At 49.3% G+C, this 17,691-nt stretch overlaps 1 protein-coding gene across 1 annotated transcript; it reads right to left on the bottom strand.

Annotated features, from left to right (window-relative positions):
- Positions 1–2,036: 2,036 nt before the first annotated feature.
- LOC146177213 (uncharacterized) lies at positions 2,037–17,159 on the bottom strand. The gene is made up of 2 exons (XM_084581492.1): positions 16,012–17,159; positions 2,037–2,588 (listed from the first exon to the last, which is right to left on the bottom strand). Exons 1-2 carry the CDS (start codon positions 17,041–17,043, stop codon positions 2,037–2,039), a joined length of 1,584 nt encoding a protein of 527 aa, XP_084437618.1. The 5' UTR covers positions 17,044–17,159.
- Positions 17,160–17,691: the final 532 nt, after the last annotated feature.

The following is a 17,691-nucleotide window of genomic DNA, read 5'->3' as shown; positions in this document are numbered from 1 at the left end:
TGTGCTCAGAGAGATATCCAGCATATTGATGGGGAATGATTTGTCAAGTATGTGATACCCTTTTATTCTTCGTATAATAGGAGGACAAAACATCTTTATTTGTTTAGTCAGCAATGGGGGGGGGGGAGGGGGGGACCCTCAGTCCAGGGTCCCGTTGGCCCTGGCGGCAGTAACAGCGCGGCGAGCCAGCTATTGCTGGCGCTCCGGGCTTGGATCCTGCAGGTCGGCCTCCCAATCTTCCATGAAGGGGTGGGGGAGAAGACTCAGACAAGGGGTAACTTGACACACCCAAATCGTGTGGTAAAGCTTTGCCCTGTCACCGCAATATGGGCAGTCAGGGGAGTAAAGGGAGGGGTACCAGAGGTTTAGGAGAAATGGTGTAAGAAAGGTATTAGTTTGCAGGCGGTGGTAAGTTGCCGTTTCTTGAGCAGACAGAGTGGGAGAAGGGGAATGTAATTTTCACAGATTCAACAGCAGCTCTACAAGCCTTAAAAGCGGCTCTTCGCCGTGGAGCCCATGAGCAACTCGCCGCGGAAATACGATAACTTCATCACTATGCCATAAATGGAGGACATGACATCATCTACCAATGGCTTCCAGGACACAGCGGCATAGCGGGCAATCTCCGGGTGGACGAGGTCGCACGAAGAGCCCACCAAGACGGCGATTGTGTACTGATTCCATTTTCCAGGGCAGACGCAGCGGGCAGGCTTCGCGCACTTGCGCGGGAACAGACGCTCTCCTTGTGGAATTCTGACCAGTTTGCGAACTGCCGCTTAAAATCCCTGGACCCTGACCTGAAGCTCCGGCTTCCACCTGGCCTACTCCGATGTGAAGAAACTTTGCTGTGCCGCCTGTGGGTTGGTGTAGCATTTACAAACTCTTATTCTTTTGTGATAGGTATGGCAAATAGCCCTGCATGTACAAACTGCGGGTGCGACGAGACTATAGGCCACATTCTTTGTGAGTGCCCCATATACAGCGAGGAAAGACAGTGTTTATGCCATGCGCTGGAGCGTCTAGATGGACGCCCACTACCTGAAATTAAGATCCTAGGTCCCTGGCCACGGCGATCATCTGCGGTGAAGGCCTCCCAGGCACTGATCCTCTTTATGAAAAGCACAGGACTGAACGAAAGGCTATAATTCTTTATGTTACGTGATGTGACTGTTATGTGATGTGATGTGACATGTCTGTGATGTGACTACTGTCATCACCCATCCCTCTCTCACCAACAACTTTTGTACCTACCTACCCCTCTCCCCCAGTGCAAGGCATCAAACCAGTTCCTTTACCGGTTAACCTCCCTGCCTTTCCTTCTCATCTTCCTTCTCCTCCTGGCCACCCGGCGGATCATTTTAGAGATCTGCTGTGTTGTATTCTTGAGGAGGTGGAGCACGTGGTCTACTTTTCTATCACTTTGGAGCCAGAGACCCAGGATTCGTATAAGTGGCACTTCCCGGATTTGGGACCCTATGCAGGAGGATGCTAAGATTGCCTGGTCATGTATAGTGGTACCCACGTATGCGGATGACTTCAGATTTATCTAGGAAGCATTGGGGTCCGCATAGAAAGGCCTCTGTTTCCACGCAGGTTGCTGCTGCTTCAAGTGTTTCTTCTTTTTGACCTAGAGAGCCGGTGGTTGTCGTCAGCATAGAAGGTGTATCCAATGTTCGGAACCAGTTGCAGAGCCCTTGCGATTCTAATCATGGCGATGTTGAAGAGATGACCGATCCCTGTGGCGTGACTTGTTTGGAATGTCTTGAAGATTCGATCTCATGTCACCCATTCCTATTGTTGCCATTCGGTTGGACAAAAAATTCTTGACGTATCGGAAGGTGCGTTCGCCGCAGTTTAGATTAATGCATTCGGAAAGGATTGCCTCGTGAGACACGTTATCAAACGCGCCTTTTAGATCTAGCGCCATAATGAGGTGCTCGCCTCCTCTCGGAGTGTTGGAAAGTTGCCAAAGAGGTCCGGAGCGTTTCTGAATGATTCAGCTCAGCGACCTCACACGCAATGAAGTGCGCAGTGTGTCAGTACAGGGTACAGACCCGAGGCAAAAGGACGGCCCTAGTTCCGTGAGCAATCCTGTTATCTTTGTCCAGAATTGCCGCAACGATCTGCTCATGGACCCTCATGGCGTCCGTGTCTGTACCAAGCTCCAAGCGGTTAGATTGCGGCGACTCCGAGTGCGGAGTTGTCCGCGGCGGAAGGCCCAGGAGCCCCGAATGCTCAGAGATGTCGGGTTCCAAATGGAGACTGGCGGAGGTGGAGGCAGGGTGGGACTCACGAAGCGCACCAGGAGGTGCAAGGACGTCGGGGTGGTACGACGTCTGGTCCGCGGCGGTGTTATGAGCCGCCCGACATGAGAACGCATCGCACAGAGACGGTGGGCTGCCTGGAACAGCCTCGTCGGCCATGGCCAAACAGGCAGCCGGTAGGCCTAACCAGCCAGCAGCCAGAGACCAGAACGGGGAAAAAAGCGATCCAAGGGCACGGCCCGCCAGGAAGGAGGCCACTCGGAGATTCTCCCAGGTCTTACCGGGCTCCTCCGAGTAACATGGGTACCAAGACACCCGGAAATTCTTATAAAAGCGAAGTAGCAAGAGAAGCGAAAAGAACCGCCTGTCAGCCAGCCATCTTCGGCGCCTATGAGAGATGCCGTAGTGGCGAACTCCTGAAATTTCGACCACCTGGCGTCTTTAACGTGCACTGACATCGCACAGCGCACGGCGCGCCTTGCTTTTCGCCTCCATCGAAAAGCAGCCGCCGGGGCCGCGATTCGATCCCGTGCCCTTGGGAACAGTAGTCGAGCACCGTAACTACTGTGCCAACCCGGCGTGGCCATAGTTGTTATTGAGGCGCACGATCTACAACCTGATACCGCGCTGTGGGGGCAGGCTTGCTAGCGAACGCATGAGAGTTTCGCTGAGTAAGCCGACCACTAGTATATAGTCTACTATACTGCGATGTCCTGAAATGGGCACAATCCACTGCAAAAAAAGTGGTAGAGGCGACTGCATTAGCATGGGAGTTGCTCCTACGCAGAAAGTATCCGGTGTTCTGAAGCTATAGGGGACTGCAGCTTCGCAGGGGGGCGCTTCAAGCGCCAGTGAAAAGCGCCCTCTTCGGCGGCGTCCAGATAATTGACCGGTCAGGCCGGTTCCCACTCCCATTGAACAGCGGCGCGAGTGGCTCTTGAAAGGGGCCAGTTCTGCACGTGCTGGGCTGCTGCATATCTGTTTGTGCAGTCGCGTGCTTTCCCCTTAATGCTTGAACGTTTACGCAGGCGCATTCTTCAGAGAATCAGGAAAAGTTTTCTGTGCAAACGCGGAAAAAAAACATCTGGATCATGTCCCCTCCGTGAGGCAAATTGACGAAAACGCCATTGTGTTAACGGCGCTTTTAGTGCCGCAAGTAATTAAGCGGCAAAACTGTTTACAACGCGGAAAGTAAATCTCTTTTTTATATAGTCGTCTTCACAATGCAAAATTTTATTCGATGGCTCAGTGTGGTGCACGAAACTTAGCTGACTTAATAGATTGCATTTTGATACTTTTTTGCTAATAATAATGAAAATTACCTTTATTTTAACTCAAATTAAGAGTCCTGAAGGCGATATGCGAGGCTGAAGGGAAAGACGAGACCATCCACCGAATATGCCTACCAACTGCTCGCTTATGGTTAAAAGAAAAATGTAAGCTTGGTAATTAAGTGCCATAGAGAAAAGCGGTTGCTTATTTATTTCATGCTATGACAGCACACGCGTACCCTCAAGACAACCTATCTGCAGAGCCATCGATCATAAGCGAATGCTCACTGATATGGATGACAAACATTTTGACTTTTCAAAATTTTTTTTCGAAACTGCATTCGGCCTCATGAACACTCGTCAGTAAATAACGATAATGGAGAAATGATTAACTAAATTCTATGATTCCGTGCAAAAGTTTGGTAAATAATTGTTTCTGCAATAAATAATGTCATACTTTTTCAATTAGATAAAAGTCTAGTCTAGTTGGAAGCCGTTCATGGCAAAAAATTATGGGGGCGTCTCCTCGTTCTCTGTACTCGTAAATTGTGCGAAAAAGAAGTTTCATCATGACCATCTTTTTTAGCATTCATGGCTATGCTCTCCAAAGCAGCCGCTTAAAAGCAGTGGCGAATGCACTTGCACGGCTGGCATTCTGTGACACTGCAAGCATGGTGCTGTTGTGTGCTTTTAATAAAATGAACCAAGAGGGGCCATTCCGCACCCCTGGACACAATAACGTTTTTCCCTCTCTCAACGCTGTGAAATGCCTGCCAGACTCGCAGCGACCAGCAACATCTCTTTTGTGCACCTGCGAGTGAGACGGCGCTTGCATACAATGAAGGAGAGGGTGCCAACAGCGCGAGCAGCGTCCGTACCAGTCGGGACGTGGGTGGTTCAATGCGCTCGCCCGGCGACGTCCCCGACCAGCAGTTCAGAAATGTCCGCCAGAGGAAGGAGGCGGCGCTGGTGTAGTGGGAGCAAACTACAGGTGCGCTTCCCTATCGTTTCGGCGAACGCAATGGAGCGACGCGCGCACAATCCCGAGGGCGAACATGCCTTCTACCATTTACCTTTCGTCCTCTTTTACCCTCTCTTTTCGGCTCCCTTCTATTAACATGCGGTGGTGATAATATAGATGCAAAGAAAGAGCAGCACGAACCTTGCAGACACGGACGGCGAATAGGCAAACACTCATACAAACGCAGCGTTTGTATGCTTCTACGCCCTCCCTGCCTCATTCGCGCCGTTGTTTGGGTCTGTTGAACCAACTAGCCCGACAGGTTTCCCATCCCCATGGTGCTAGGAGACAGGCCCGAGCAGTTTCCGCTCATTTCTTCATGTAGAAACTTCTGCTACACATCAGCAAACGAACAGCCGAGGCGTCGCAACCTGTTTCGCACTACAGCTGCTTCTCGGAAGTGCAAGTAAGCAGAAACGGATATCTTACGTGTCACAAAGCAGTCGATGCAGACACGCGAGTTGGCTGTTCGCTGCCACGAAGTTCCATCAACAATCACACGGAAAATCGCCTGCACCCATCTTGCCCTTGTAGCTGCGTGCGGTGATTCCTCGGGGAATCTAAGAAATCCCACGTTTTCTGGCTTTTTGTTTGAAGCCCCCCACGGCGGCGCATCGGCACGCGGAGATAACAGCGCCGCAGTAAAGTGACGAGCGAAGCAACCGGCCGCATGGCTCCAACCGTCGCACTGGCCGATAAACTACCAAAATGCATACCGGTCGCAAACATCCCGCAGTGCATTATGCGCGCATGCGTAGAGAGCTTGTGCTTGTTCAGCAAATGTTTTATTAGACATTGAGATGAGCGGCGTCAAATAACCAAAACAGGAAATGCACATGATTAACAACAAAGGAAAATGCACATAAAATACATCCTAACAAACAAATACGCCGAAAATCAGTATTTATACATAATAAAATTTGGCAATGCGTAATGATGATATATATAATTTTGAAGGGCAATAAACATGAAGAGTAGAGGGAATGTATTGTCTTCCATACATAAGTACTTGTATATACACACACACGCACTGTAGTACATACATGGGAGAACAACGAAAGGTGCGATACTAGCAAGGGGAGCAATAACCATAGAGGAACGACAGAGGAGGCACCATGAATATAGTAGTTCACTGCAGCCAACAAAGCCAGACATCCTGACATCAGGCCATAAATGCCCCTATAGCAAACGCTCCAATGCACCAACAACATCTGAGCGATTGTAATATTTAATTTTATTCTGCAATAAGCGGTTCAGTTAAATAATTGCGTGGATTTTTCATTTGATTGGTTGCATCAACCATTAAATCCGTTTGTTATTTTTGGAGTAATTGTAAGACATGTTTAAAATTTATGCTGTTAAATAGGAAAATAAGTTTCTATTATTAATAAGAACTGTCAAATGCTACATTTAAATTAGACGCCTATTTTGTCAAAAACAATTTAGTGATATCGTCAAACTACACCTGAAGATTGGACTGTAGAGGAAGCTCTATACGTTTTCAAATCTGCATTCTCACCTTCAAATTTTATTGAAATAAAGGATTCAAAATTTGGAGGACGCTTAAGCTTCGCCTTCTAGAGTGGAACGCGATAGCGTTATTTGCACCTCGTTCGCACCACCAGTTGACGGAGATGGTCTATCAGTGCTCGCCGGCGAGGAAGACACTGATGAGCAAGACACTGTAGCGCTACCGGCACTGGTAGACGGCGCCGCTTCCATCACACGCGTCTCAAGAGCGAGCGCGCAAGGCCCTGCAATACAACACCCGTCGACCTGCCAAGGAGTGTAAGACAATGCGCTACGGCGCAGCAATCACTGATGAGGCGCCCCGCGTCGGACTTTGCACTCACGAATCACGCGGTGAGCGCCGAGCAACGCAGCGTGCGGCGCGGCAACGAAACGTGCGCCTGAGCAAGCCTGAATCGCGCCGTAAGGAAAGAGAGGAAGGTGGGAGTTAAAGTGGAAAGAGAGAAAGAGGAGCCGTAGTGGAGGGCTACGGAGTAATTTCGAGCACGTTAAAGATCCCCAGGTGGTCGAAATTACTCCGTAGCCCTCCACTACGGCTCCTCTTTCTCTCTTTCCACTTTAACTCCCACCTTCCTCTCTTCCCTTACGGCGCGGTTCAGGTGTCCACAGACACAAGTGTGACAGATACTGTGCCTTTCCCTTCCTGTGAACTAATTATTTATTTATTATTAAGCAGAATGAACCAAAGAACTCGGTGTCTCGGAGGGAGAAAGCAGGGCAGCGACGCGCCATGAAGGCGGACGCGATCATAGGGCTGACGCCTTGATGGGATCGCCCTCTATCTCGCTTGGGAGCACCACGCAGAAGCATGATTCCTCGGAAGAAGCTCGGCACACATCGCAGGGGACGCTTTCCCAGCAGAAGCGCTACGGCGCAGCGATCACGTCAGAGGCGTCCGGCATCAGACGCTGCACCTAGCAATCGCGCTGTGAGCGGAAAGGGGAGCCGCGTCGCCTAAACACCACTGTTCGAGTGACGCACGCTGGATGTTGGAAGGGGAGAGAGCGAGAAAACTTATTAAACGCAAGGGTATTGGGGCATCCTCGCACCGGTCCCCGCGTGGCCCGAAGGGGAGAAGCGGGTGAGCGAAGATACTGATCTAAAGAAAGGAAAGACGCTTGATTCTACAACCCGTGAGGGTGCACGGCGAAACGTCAGGTTCGAGTGGCGCGCCATGTGTCGGGGCAGCGCCGCACATTGCGAGGAGAGGTTCTTCTGTGTTTGCCGCAAGATGGCTCTGCATGTGCGCAGAGCGCAGAAGAAATGTAGCGGAAACGTACTTCGCTACTCGTGTAACTGCGACTTCTGTAAGTAACATGCTCATAATTACCGATATACACCGCAGTATAACGTTCTACGGCACGTTTCTAAGGCAACATCGCATTCACTTGAAGCGCTTTTGTACCGCTTTCAAGCATCGAACTCGTGGCTGAGTGCCGCTATATAAGGCTCTGTACACAGAAACAGAGAAGAAGTCGTCACAAACAGCTTTATACAGGTTCTTCTTTTTCACTGAACTTAAGTATTCTGTCGAGAAGCGAGCTGACAGAATTCGAACACTGCTGACAACCTCTTTGAAAAAACTCGAAAGACGCCCTGGCATGCTTTCCGTAGCAACAACGAAATTGGGCAACGCCAACGCGAGCCTCACTTGGCACACAGTGCGCAAAAAGGGGTCGGTAACGTCGCGAAAGAAAATAAATCTGTTTACAAGCTGCCGCACAAATAAGTGAGCAAGCGCGAGACCTCCGTCTTTAATTGGCCGGAACAGGTTATCCCGACTACATATTTCCCAGCTTGATGCCCATACAAACACAGCAAAGATTCGGTGTAGCTTTTGAACACTCAACCTAGAACAATGAAGTGCTTGCATGACGTACCACACCTTGGCAACAAAAAATAAATTACACACAGTGGCTCGTGCAAAGATAGACAGCGGCACTCCTTTCCACTTGTCAGCCTTCTCCCGTATTTCCTGAACTTGGGCGCGCCAAAATGGCTTGCTGCCTTCATAGAATTCTAGAGGTACGCCCAAATACTTCACGGGTGTTGTAACCCATGTAACGTTGGCAAAAACTCAGGCGTTGATGTCCACGCCCCGTGCCAGAAGCCAAGACACTTTCCCCAGTTTACTGGACTTCCTGTGGTCGCACTAAAATCTTTCACAACTCTAACTGTGGCGCAAATACTTTCTTTGTTCGCACAAAACACTGCCAAATCATCAGCGTACGCGAATAGGCCTGCACAGTCTATGGCGGTCCAGAATGGCGGGTTTTCACTGTGACACTGACGCCCGCCCTGCAAGGCTCTACTTTCGCGAGAGTATACACGCATTGGTTGAAATGCACAAATTGAAGACCACTGTGCCAGACTGGATTTCAAGAGTCGAACCACTATGCGAGCTGAAGGAATTTTAACTTGACAAAGGCAACTCGTATGAGCCTGCCGGCTTCTGTATTAAGTGTCATGCTTGTGGTAACCGCTCTGCTGTGGGCATTCTGTTTGTAGCGCGTTTTTGTTGGCTTTGTTTTGTGTTGGTGATGACCGAATAAAGAAAAAAAAACTCGTGGCTGAGTGGTAGCGTCTCCGTCTCACACTCCGGAGACCCTGGTTCGATTCTCACCCAGCCCATCTTGGAAGTTGCTTTTTATTTATGAAGTGCATGCCGGGATTTATCGCTCACGGCCAACGCCGCCGACGCCGACGACACCGGCTTTTCTGCGACACGAGCTCCTGCACGCTATCGCGTTAAAATGCAGTGCATCACCCAAGGCCCACGTAACTGTATACGTTTTTTGCACATACGAAAGTCTATGACCTTAACCCGACCGAGTGAGGTGTACCCTTTTGTGGCGTCCAGCCAAAAGTTATGACGCACCTTCCTTTGCTCAAAGCCCTTCTTCAGATGCAGATTGAAGTTACATCGCCAGCGATTGCGCGAGAGAACGCGCAAATGTGGCATGCCTATGTATTTGTTAGGACAATACTTCTATGTCTTTACAGCTTCGAGGATTTTGTGACACAACGCGTAAACCAAATGCAGTAAAATGTAATTACGCATACTGTGAATGTTTTTATGCTTATGTAGCGCGCTGGCATGATGCGGCATTGTTCTTCCGGGTGTCTTTCACCGAAAGGTATGGCTTGAGTTAATAAAATGGCTATCCGGAATCAGTTCCATTAAGACGAATTCGGCTGGTTAGAGCTAATTCGGACATTGTCTATCTAGTAAATGAGCTAGATAATGCAGCGGTCCTTCTCTATTGAGATCTATAGCTGAAATGGTCATTTCGACTAGACATAATCCTTGTTCGGTTTAAACCTGTTCAGACTAATAGATGCCAGGTGGCACCGGTGTACGATTTAAACTGGACAGTGCAGGTTCTCTAAAACAAGTTTGGCGCGATGCGATATAAAATATTTTAACCGTCAGACAAGGCACTGTCCAAGTTACCGAAGCAGGTTTGATTTCACCTACGGATCAATGCGTTGCCACACCCCACCCTACGCCCACGTTAGCCCGACCACTACACCAATGCATGTAAGATTGACAATGAATCCTTAGATGTCAGCCAAATGCTAACCATTCTGCCGCATAGGACAAGTACCAATATGGGAAATATATCGGCAGACGGTTGACCTACAAACGCCCAACGTTACCGCCGCTTTCCCGACAAAGCTTATGCCAATCCACAACACATATGCATGAATTAAGTTTCAGATGTTCGCCAAATGGTGGCCTAGTCATGGCAAAAAAAAAAATAAATGACCGTTTTTAGATCGCATAAATGGACCTGTTTTTTCGCGTTCTTCAGATATCGGCCGTGCCATTCCTAAAAGCTGCGATAATGGACCTGTTTGTCTCGTGTAGTCTTAATATCAGAGTTGCCTTTAATAATGGCTGCTTTACACCGGTTGATATCAGCCACGGCGTTTTAAAACAAACCGCCTATGATAAACAATGTTATATCCAATCACTCGATATTGCCTGTGTTTTGCTAAAACTGGTTGCAATTGGTTCCGGAATAAATTCTATGCGTTGATGATCACAGATTACATGTGGGCTCTAGCACAGTAAGTTAGGAAGCAGTGCAGAATCAGGAAAGGATGAGCACAGTATCTGTCCTGCTTCTTTTTGTGCGCACTTGAAGTATCTCAGAAAAATTATATTCAGACATCGCCTTTTTAAGGCGAAAGGTTTTGAAGCGAAAAGCTTCACTACGAGGGTCGGAGCTGAGCTTCGCGTATACCGTATTCCGGGACCGATTGACGTCACCGCTAAGAACAGTTGCGCAGCCTGCTTCTGATCGCGGAGGTCTCTGCTCCCGTCCCTTACGCCTGCGTGCCGGGGGCGGAAATTAGGGGCCTCCTAATCTGGTGGAAAATAGTTGTTGTCACCATCATCATCATCAGTTGCGCAGCCCCATTGCTAAGCCCTGCCGGCGTTGCCTAGCAATGCTTAAGAGGTGTGCGACTCCTGATCATTAAACATAATTGGCAGTGGCTTAGTCTCCTTCCCCTATGACGCGGTTGAGGTGTCCACAAAATACAAGTGATAGAGTTACCGCGCCTTTCCCTTCCTGTAAATCAATCAATCATCCGGGAATCAAACCTCCATCCCTTGAATCCGGAAGGCACTTTACCGCTGTGCCACGCCTCGGGTGATGAAACGCTTTTCATAATTCCGCTTGTCTACTGTGAGAATGATAGCGGGATTCCGTGACAGATACTGCGATTGGCACGCAATTTGAAAGTACCACAGACTAAAAAAGTTAAATCACTCAATTAGGGTGACGTCAAGGATGTGACGTCCCCCATCTGCCGTCAGCTGTAAGGACCAAGCGGGAACGTGTGCGCTCCAACACCTCAGGGCGGCGCTTCTTTCCTTCCGCGAGTGACAAATGCTGCACCTTTCCTTTCCTGTAAACGCATTATTGAACGCCGTTGAACTTAGACGCGCTCGACATGGCAGCCAAGGATAGTTTAGCTACTTGGTTGGTCGACTACTGTTCCCAAGGACGCGGGATCGAATCCCGGCCTCGGCGGCATCTTTTCGATGGAGGCGAAAAGCAAGGCGCCCGTGTGCTGTGCGATGTCAGTGCACGTTAAGAACCCCAGGTGGTCGAAATTTCCGGAGTCCTCCACTACGGCGTCTCTCATAGCCTGAGTTGCTTTGGGACGTTAAACCCCACAAACCAACCAACCAGTTTAGCTACTGGCGAACGGTGCAGCAAACTGGTGAAATTAACTTCTGATCCCAAAGTAGTTACTGATTTTTGCTACGTATATCCAGGCATAGCAGAGATAAGCTATGTTTATATTTTTTTACGGTCATGAAATGAAATCCCGCGCGCGAGGTCTGTCGAAGCCTCCTATTTGGTAGCGTTGGATCTGTGTGCGAGATATCTTCTCCATGTCGCATTCCTGCCATCTGCAATCCCAAATTTTAACGCGTAGGTGGCAAGGAATGCCACGCGACAAGAGCTATGGTGTGCCGGCGAAAGTGCGACGAATAATGCGCTTCGCCCAATCTGTAAACGATTTACAATTATATATAGCACAGCAACGAATGCCGATAAAAGGAAAAGATGAGTGGCAAAGGATAGGAAAGGAAGGATAGGATTTTGCTATTAGGATCTATAAGCGACATCTCAGAGACCCTGTCATTTTTATTGCGAAAGCAATATTACGCCCATGAACGGCCTTTCGCATAATCCCGGACCATGCCACATTTGACCTTTAAGCGTCAACCATGCATTACCTATTACGTCATACCCGCAGTGAGAGATGGGCTACTAAGTCGTGCCTTCGGGCGATCCCGGATCGTGCCACGCCGCCCGGTGGTTCTCCCGCTAGAGGCGCCCTGCTCGCTATGATGTCATACCAGCTGCGAGAGATGGCTACCAGGTTTAGTCGAAGGGAACAAAATCTAGCGCATCAAGGCAAGGATAGAGAAAGCCGACACACACTGCCCTCTCTGTCCTTGTGTTGGTGTGCTAGATTTTTTTCCCTTTCATCATCTACCAACTAGCCCAAGTATATACCCTTCAGGTTTAGCGGTCGGGCGATCCCGGATGCGGATTGCCAAACCATATCCCGTAGGAACCTAAATGTAACATACACTCACTGAAGGCAGGATATAATTACTGTGAAGGCAATTGCAAAAAAAAAAAATATTAAGAAAAAGGTTTCCAACACAGGAGTCGAACGGATGTTTAAGTGGCCTCAGTGCAGAGATGAGTGGTGTTAATCCACTGCACTACCAATTTTTTTTTCTTTATTTCCTGGCTTTGGTTCATACCATTTCACAAGAACACAACACGAATAACACAAAACAAAGTACATATTGGAAGGTCATCATCAACCAATGTCAGGCTGGCTTCGTCTCAGTACATTAAAACTCCCGCAACGACAGCAAAGGCTCTACCCTTGAGAGCCATTCGGGAGGTTCAGCAGCCACTTTCTGTATGGCAATAAACCAATTCACACTTTCTCGAAAGTATATTCTAGCGGGTCGAGCATCCCTGTCGCAGTGATAGCCCGCCATTCTGGAGCGCCATATAGAGTGGAGGCCCATGAGCATGATTAAATCATACGGAACGCCATCTTCATTATCAATGCTTAAATACCGGATGCCGTGGGAGTCTAGTGGAAATTCTTTCTTTATCGTACGTTGCAAAACATCCCAGAAATAAACCCCTTCCCAACAATGCAAAAATACATGGTCTATTGTTTCCGGCTGCTTGCAGATTAAACAGTGCGCCCCCCACGGTAAAAAAAAATCCCTTTCCTCCAAAAACTTCTTTACTGATAATGTTCCGGTGTGTAATTTAAAGAAAAATGTCTTAGCTCCTGGCGACACCTGCATTTTCTTTACTCTCTTCAAGACATCTCTGCCCGGACCTCCACTGTATAAGGTTCTGTACAAGGGTTGTGGCAAAACAATGTCACATAAATCGCGATACAGCTTTTTTCGTTTTACAGTGGACAAATATTCATTAGAAAAACGCACTGAAAGAAGTCTTACACTAGCGACGACCTCCCTGTAATAACCAAAAATCCTACCCGTAGCTTCTTCGGTGGAGACAACAAACTCCGGCAGTAGGCGCCGTAGCCTAACTTGGCAGACGGTGCGTAAGAAAGGGTCCGAAGCATCCCGAAAAAACAAAAACCGGTTGACCACCTGCCGTAAAAACAGATGGCCGAGTCCCAAACCGCCGTCTTTTACCCGACGGAACAAATTCGTCCTGCTGCAGCGTTCCCATTTACCTGCCCAAACAAAAACGGCGAAAATCCTGTGTAACTTCTGTACGTTTACGCGCGAACAACTCAAAACTTGCATTGCGTACCAAAGTTTGCTGATAAAAAAAAGATTGCATACAGTAGCTCTGGCAAAAATCGACATGTTTGCGCCTTTCCACTTCTCGGCTCTCTCCCGTAGTTCGGTCATTTGCCCTTTCCAATAATGCTCGCTTTCGCGGTAGGCACCCAGCTCGACGCCCAAGTACTTGGTCGGTGTGTCTGTCCACGTAACATTGGCAAAGCGATCTGGTTTCGACGGCCACTGTCCATGCCAGAGCCCAAGGCACTTGGCCCAGTTCACCCCGCTACCGGTAACTTGAGAGAACTCACGGATACATTTGACAGCCTCGGTGATACTCTCCTGGTCAACCGTAAAAATAACGATGTCGTCTGCATACGCGAGCAGCTTCACTTCGGCTGCTTGTAACCTAAACGCACTAATGTTGACATTATTCATAAGTTTCATGCACAATGTTTCAATATAAATGCAAAACAAAAGAGGACTGAGGGGACAGCCCTGTCGCACCGAACGCTGCACTCGAATGGGGGCTCCCAGACTCTTATTAATAATCACTCTCGTCGTGCAGTTACGGTACGCCAGGGCCACACCCTTACATATAACTGAACCAACATTCACATGTTCTAAAAGGGAAAACAAAATTTCGTGATCGACGCAGTCGAATGCTTTTTCGAGGTCGATCTGAAGTATGGCGACCCGACCATCCCAGTCATCACAACACTCAAGGACACTTCGCGCCTTTTGAATGTTGGTCACTATTGACCTCCCTTTTATCCCACACGTTTGGTGTGGTCCTACTATATCCTTAATAACCGTTTGCAACCTTCGGGCCAAAACCTTCATAAAAATTTTATATTCAACGTTTGTAAGTGCTATGGGTCTGTAAGATGTTACCAGGCGTAATTTGTCTATTTCATCAGTTTTAGGAATGAGTACGGTGTGGGATGACCCATATGACGGAGGCAGGGCATTTAATGTGTAGGCATCGTTATAAATTGCGTTCAAAATAGGTGTGATTTCGTACTTAAATTCTTTGTAAAAACCTGCGCTGAACCCATCCGGTCCCGGCGATTTACCGGCATTTAAACTGTCGATAGCGTGCTCCACTTCTGTTTCAGTTATCTTTAGTTCTAATCTCTCTTTCACTTCATCGTCCAGACGCGGTATTGTCGCCAGAAACTTATTCTTAAAAGTGTTAGCGTCTACCGTGTGGGATGCGAAGAGAGTTTGGTAATGGGCGTTGAACGCTGCTTTGATGTGGTCGTTGTCCGCCGCCAAGATACCGCCCCAATGTATTTGGTCGATGTGGTTCCGTTGAGCGTTTGCTTTTTCTAATCCCAGCGCTCGTTTTGATGGCGCCTCCCCTGCAGCTGTGTCTTCTGCCCTTGCCCTCACTAACGCACCTCGATAACGATCTTCGTCTATCAATTCTAGTTTTTGCTTTCTTTTCCGTATATCTTCAATCCATTTCCCCGGCGCTCGAGCTTCCTGTTTAAGCAACGTACGGAGCAGTGTCCTTAACTCCGTCTCTTTCTGCTTTTCCTCAAACCGTATACAGGTTGCCCTCTCTATTGCTTTAATTTTTATAGTTTCTTTACACAGCTCCCACTGTTGCCAAAGGTGCATATTTTTACTTGGGTTTATTTTTTCAATTTCTTCTTTTACTATGCGGGTAAAATGTTCATCCTGCAAGAGTTTATTATTGAATTTCCACATTTCCCACGAAAAAGAATTCCCTCTCTTTACCCATCCAAAAGAACATTTAACTAAACAATGGTCTGAAAACGATACCGGCTCTACTTCATAACTATTGCATTCAGGTAAGATGTCGAGGGATGCATAAATGCGGTCCAGCCTTGCATGGCTCGAACCCTGGAAATGCGTGAGCTTTACGGTGCGGGCTCCCTCGAGACACTCTGCCACATCCTCGAGGTTACACTCCTCAACAATTCGCGATAGCACTTCAGTGCTTGCGTCTCGGTATGGCCGCCGGCTTGTCTTGTCTCGCGCACTAAGGACGCAATTAAAATCACCTAGGACGATCAGTTGTCTATCGGTGCAGAGCCGCTGCTGGATGCCTTGGAAAAACTGCGCCCTTTCATCTGCTACATTAGGCGCGTAGAGACAGACAATCCGCCAATCCGTGCTATTCAGCGAAAAATCTAGAAGTGCACACCGGCCCGACTCACAAGAAAAATGACCAAGCACTTCAAGCCCCGGCAACTTCTTCACAAAAAGAACACAGCCAGCCGATGTGCCTACAGCGTGGCTAACCACAGCAAAAAACCTAGGCGTGAAACGTTGCACCATGCTCTCGGTCTCTTCCTCACCGTCAACTTTCGTCTCCTGCACAGCTAATACATCAATATCATGCTCCGTTAAAAGTCGGTACACCTGGCCTTGTTTTCTCTTTCCTGCCAGACCTCTAACATTTAGCGTGGCGACCTTCAACGGTGATGCAGGAGCCATTTTTTAAATAAGAAGAAGAGACCGAAAGCACGGTGCTTACCTCTCGCCCCTAGCACAAGGCTAGACGCCTCCGTCCTCCTCGAGCTTCTGGCCGTGCTCGAGAGGCGCCGTGTCGCCGGCCCGCCTCTCGCTCGCAAGGTTTGAGCGAAGCTTCAACGTGGCCCTCCTTGTTGTAGGCGCCTTTGCTGGTGGTTCCCCGGAAGTGGGCGTTGACTCCTTGTCTCTGCCGGTGCTGGTGTCGGCATGTGGGCGTTTCCCAGGGGTAGCGGCCGTGGTCGTCCGACCACCGCAGTTGTGCCGGTGAACCTCGCTCACTTCCTTTGCTTCTGCGTCCTTGGGAGCCGGCAGGCTCTCCGCGTCCGCTGAGGTCTCCTCGCTTGGCTGTGGCAAATTCACCGTAGCCGGCGCGAGCTCTGGCTTATCGGCAAGGGGGGCGTCGCCACTCGGAGTCACCGAGGTGCCCTGCGACACGGGAACCTTGGCCAGCACGTCGGCACCCTTTGCTGCTTCCTCAGCCTCGGCGACGTCCATCAGCTCCCTGTTGTCGTCCTTCGCACCGAGCCCGGTCGCTGACGCGTAGGTGCGGACGCAGTCCGCGTCCGCGTGTCCATAGCGCCTGCACTTGGAGCACCTGGGCACCTTGCAGTCACGGCGAACGTGGCCTGTGCCGTGACACCGCAGGCACTGCATCGGCCGCCCGGGAACCACCACGAGAGCCAACTCGCCGGCGACGCGAAGCTGGTGGGGCAGGTCGTCCACCTTCATACCTGGCTTCAACTTGAGCAGCACTGTTCTCGTGGTGGATCCCTTTTCCTTCATTCCAACGACGCGCCAACGCTCCCGCGTCACCTCGGTCACGTTTCCGAACGCCGCGAAAGCAGTCCGGATGTCCTCGTCTTGGACACCGTGTAGCATCCAGTGCAGGCGTAGCTTCACCTGCTGGTCTTCAGGGTCGAATATGAGGCAGCGGCGTCCCTTGACTTCCAGCTCCTTTAAGGCGGCCAGCTTCTTCGCGGCTTCCGTGCTGTTCATGGTTACCGCCCACACATGGTTGATTTGGTACGCCCCCAACGCCACGACGTCGGGGAGCGCACCGACGTTAGCGAGGGCATCCCTGAAGTCCTCGACCCTGTAGGGCCTCATACGCACGTCGCCGTGCAAAAACATCGTGTTTAACACAACACGTCCGGTGGGCAGGGTAGGCAAAACGATCTCGTAGTCCTTATCTTCTTCGGCGCTAAACCTGTTTCCGCGGCCAGCAACGGCCGCTATCGCCGCTCCGACGGAGCTTATGATTCTACTTCCGGCCACCGCAGTGTACGGACGCGGAATCATGCACTACCAATTTTTGTTTTCTTTATTGCATGAATTGGTACAAATATATCAGTAAAAGATCTTGGTTGCCATTCCCCTTGGCTGACAACAGTGTCTAGTGGACTTTCATTACCACAAGTTCGCCCATCAGACTCAAGACCTCCTCATCAGCGTCTTGCTATTTCAAAATTTATTTTAGTTTATACACTTGTTCAACAAAATAATCACATACAGATCGTGCATTGACATCACAGTGTCTATAAGCCATCCTACTCCTCCAAATACTGTGAAGGCCCAATAGCATGATGAGGTCATACTGCAAATCATCATTAACAGTCGTCAAGTACCGAATTACACGTGGCGTCAATGGCAGGTCTTTTTAAATGTCCTTTGTAACACATCCCAGTAAAACACCGCATCCCAACAATCCACGAACACGTGCTCAACTGTTTCAGGTTTCCTACATAGTAGACAGTTCGAGCCCCAAGGTACAAAAAGGCC

Source organism: Amblyomma maculatum, chromosome 10 (genome assembly GCF_055883805.1).
Source record: "Amblyomma maculatum isolate TAMU_Amacu chromosome 10, ASM5588380v1, whole genome shotgun sequence".
NCBI classification, from domain to species: Eukaryota; Metazoa; Arthropoda; class Arachnida; order Ixodida; family Ixodidae; genus Amblyomma; species Amblyomma maculatum.
This window is presented reverse-complemented; position numbering and strand designations above follow the sequence as displayed.

Coding starts and splice junctions, on each gene's coding strand:
- LOC146177213 (XM_084581492.1), bottom strand. CDS start 17,043: ATGTTTTTGCACGGCGACGTGCGTATGAGGCCCTACAGGGTCGAGGAC. Junction 2,589..16,011: donor TGAAGCTTCGCTCAAACCTT/GCGAGCGAGAGG, acceptor CGCTTTTATAAG/AATTTCCGGGTGTCTTGGTA.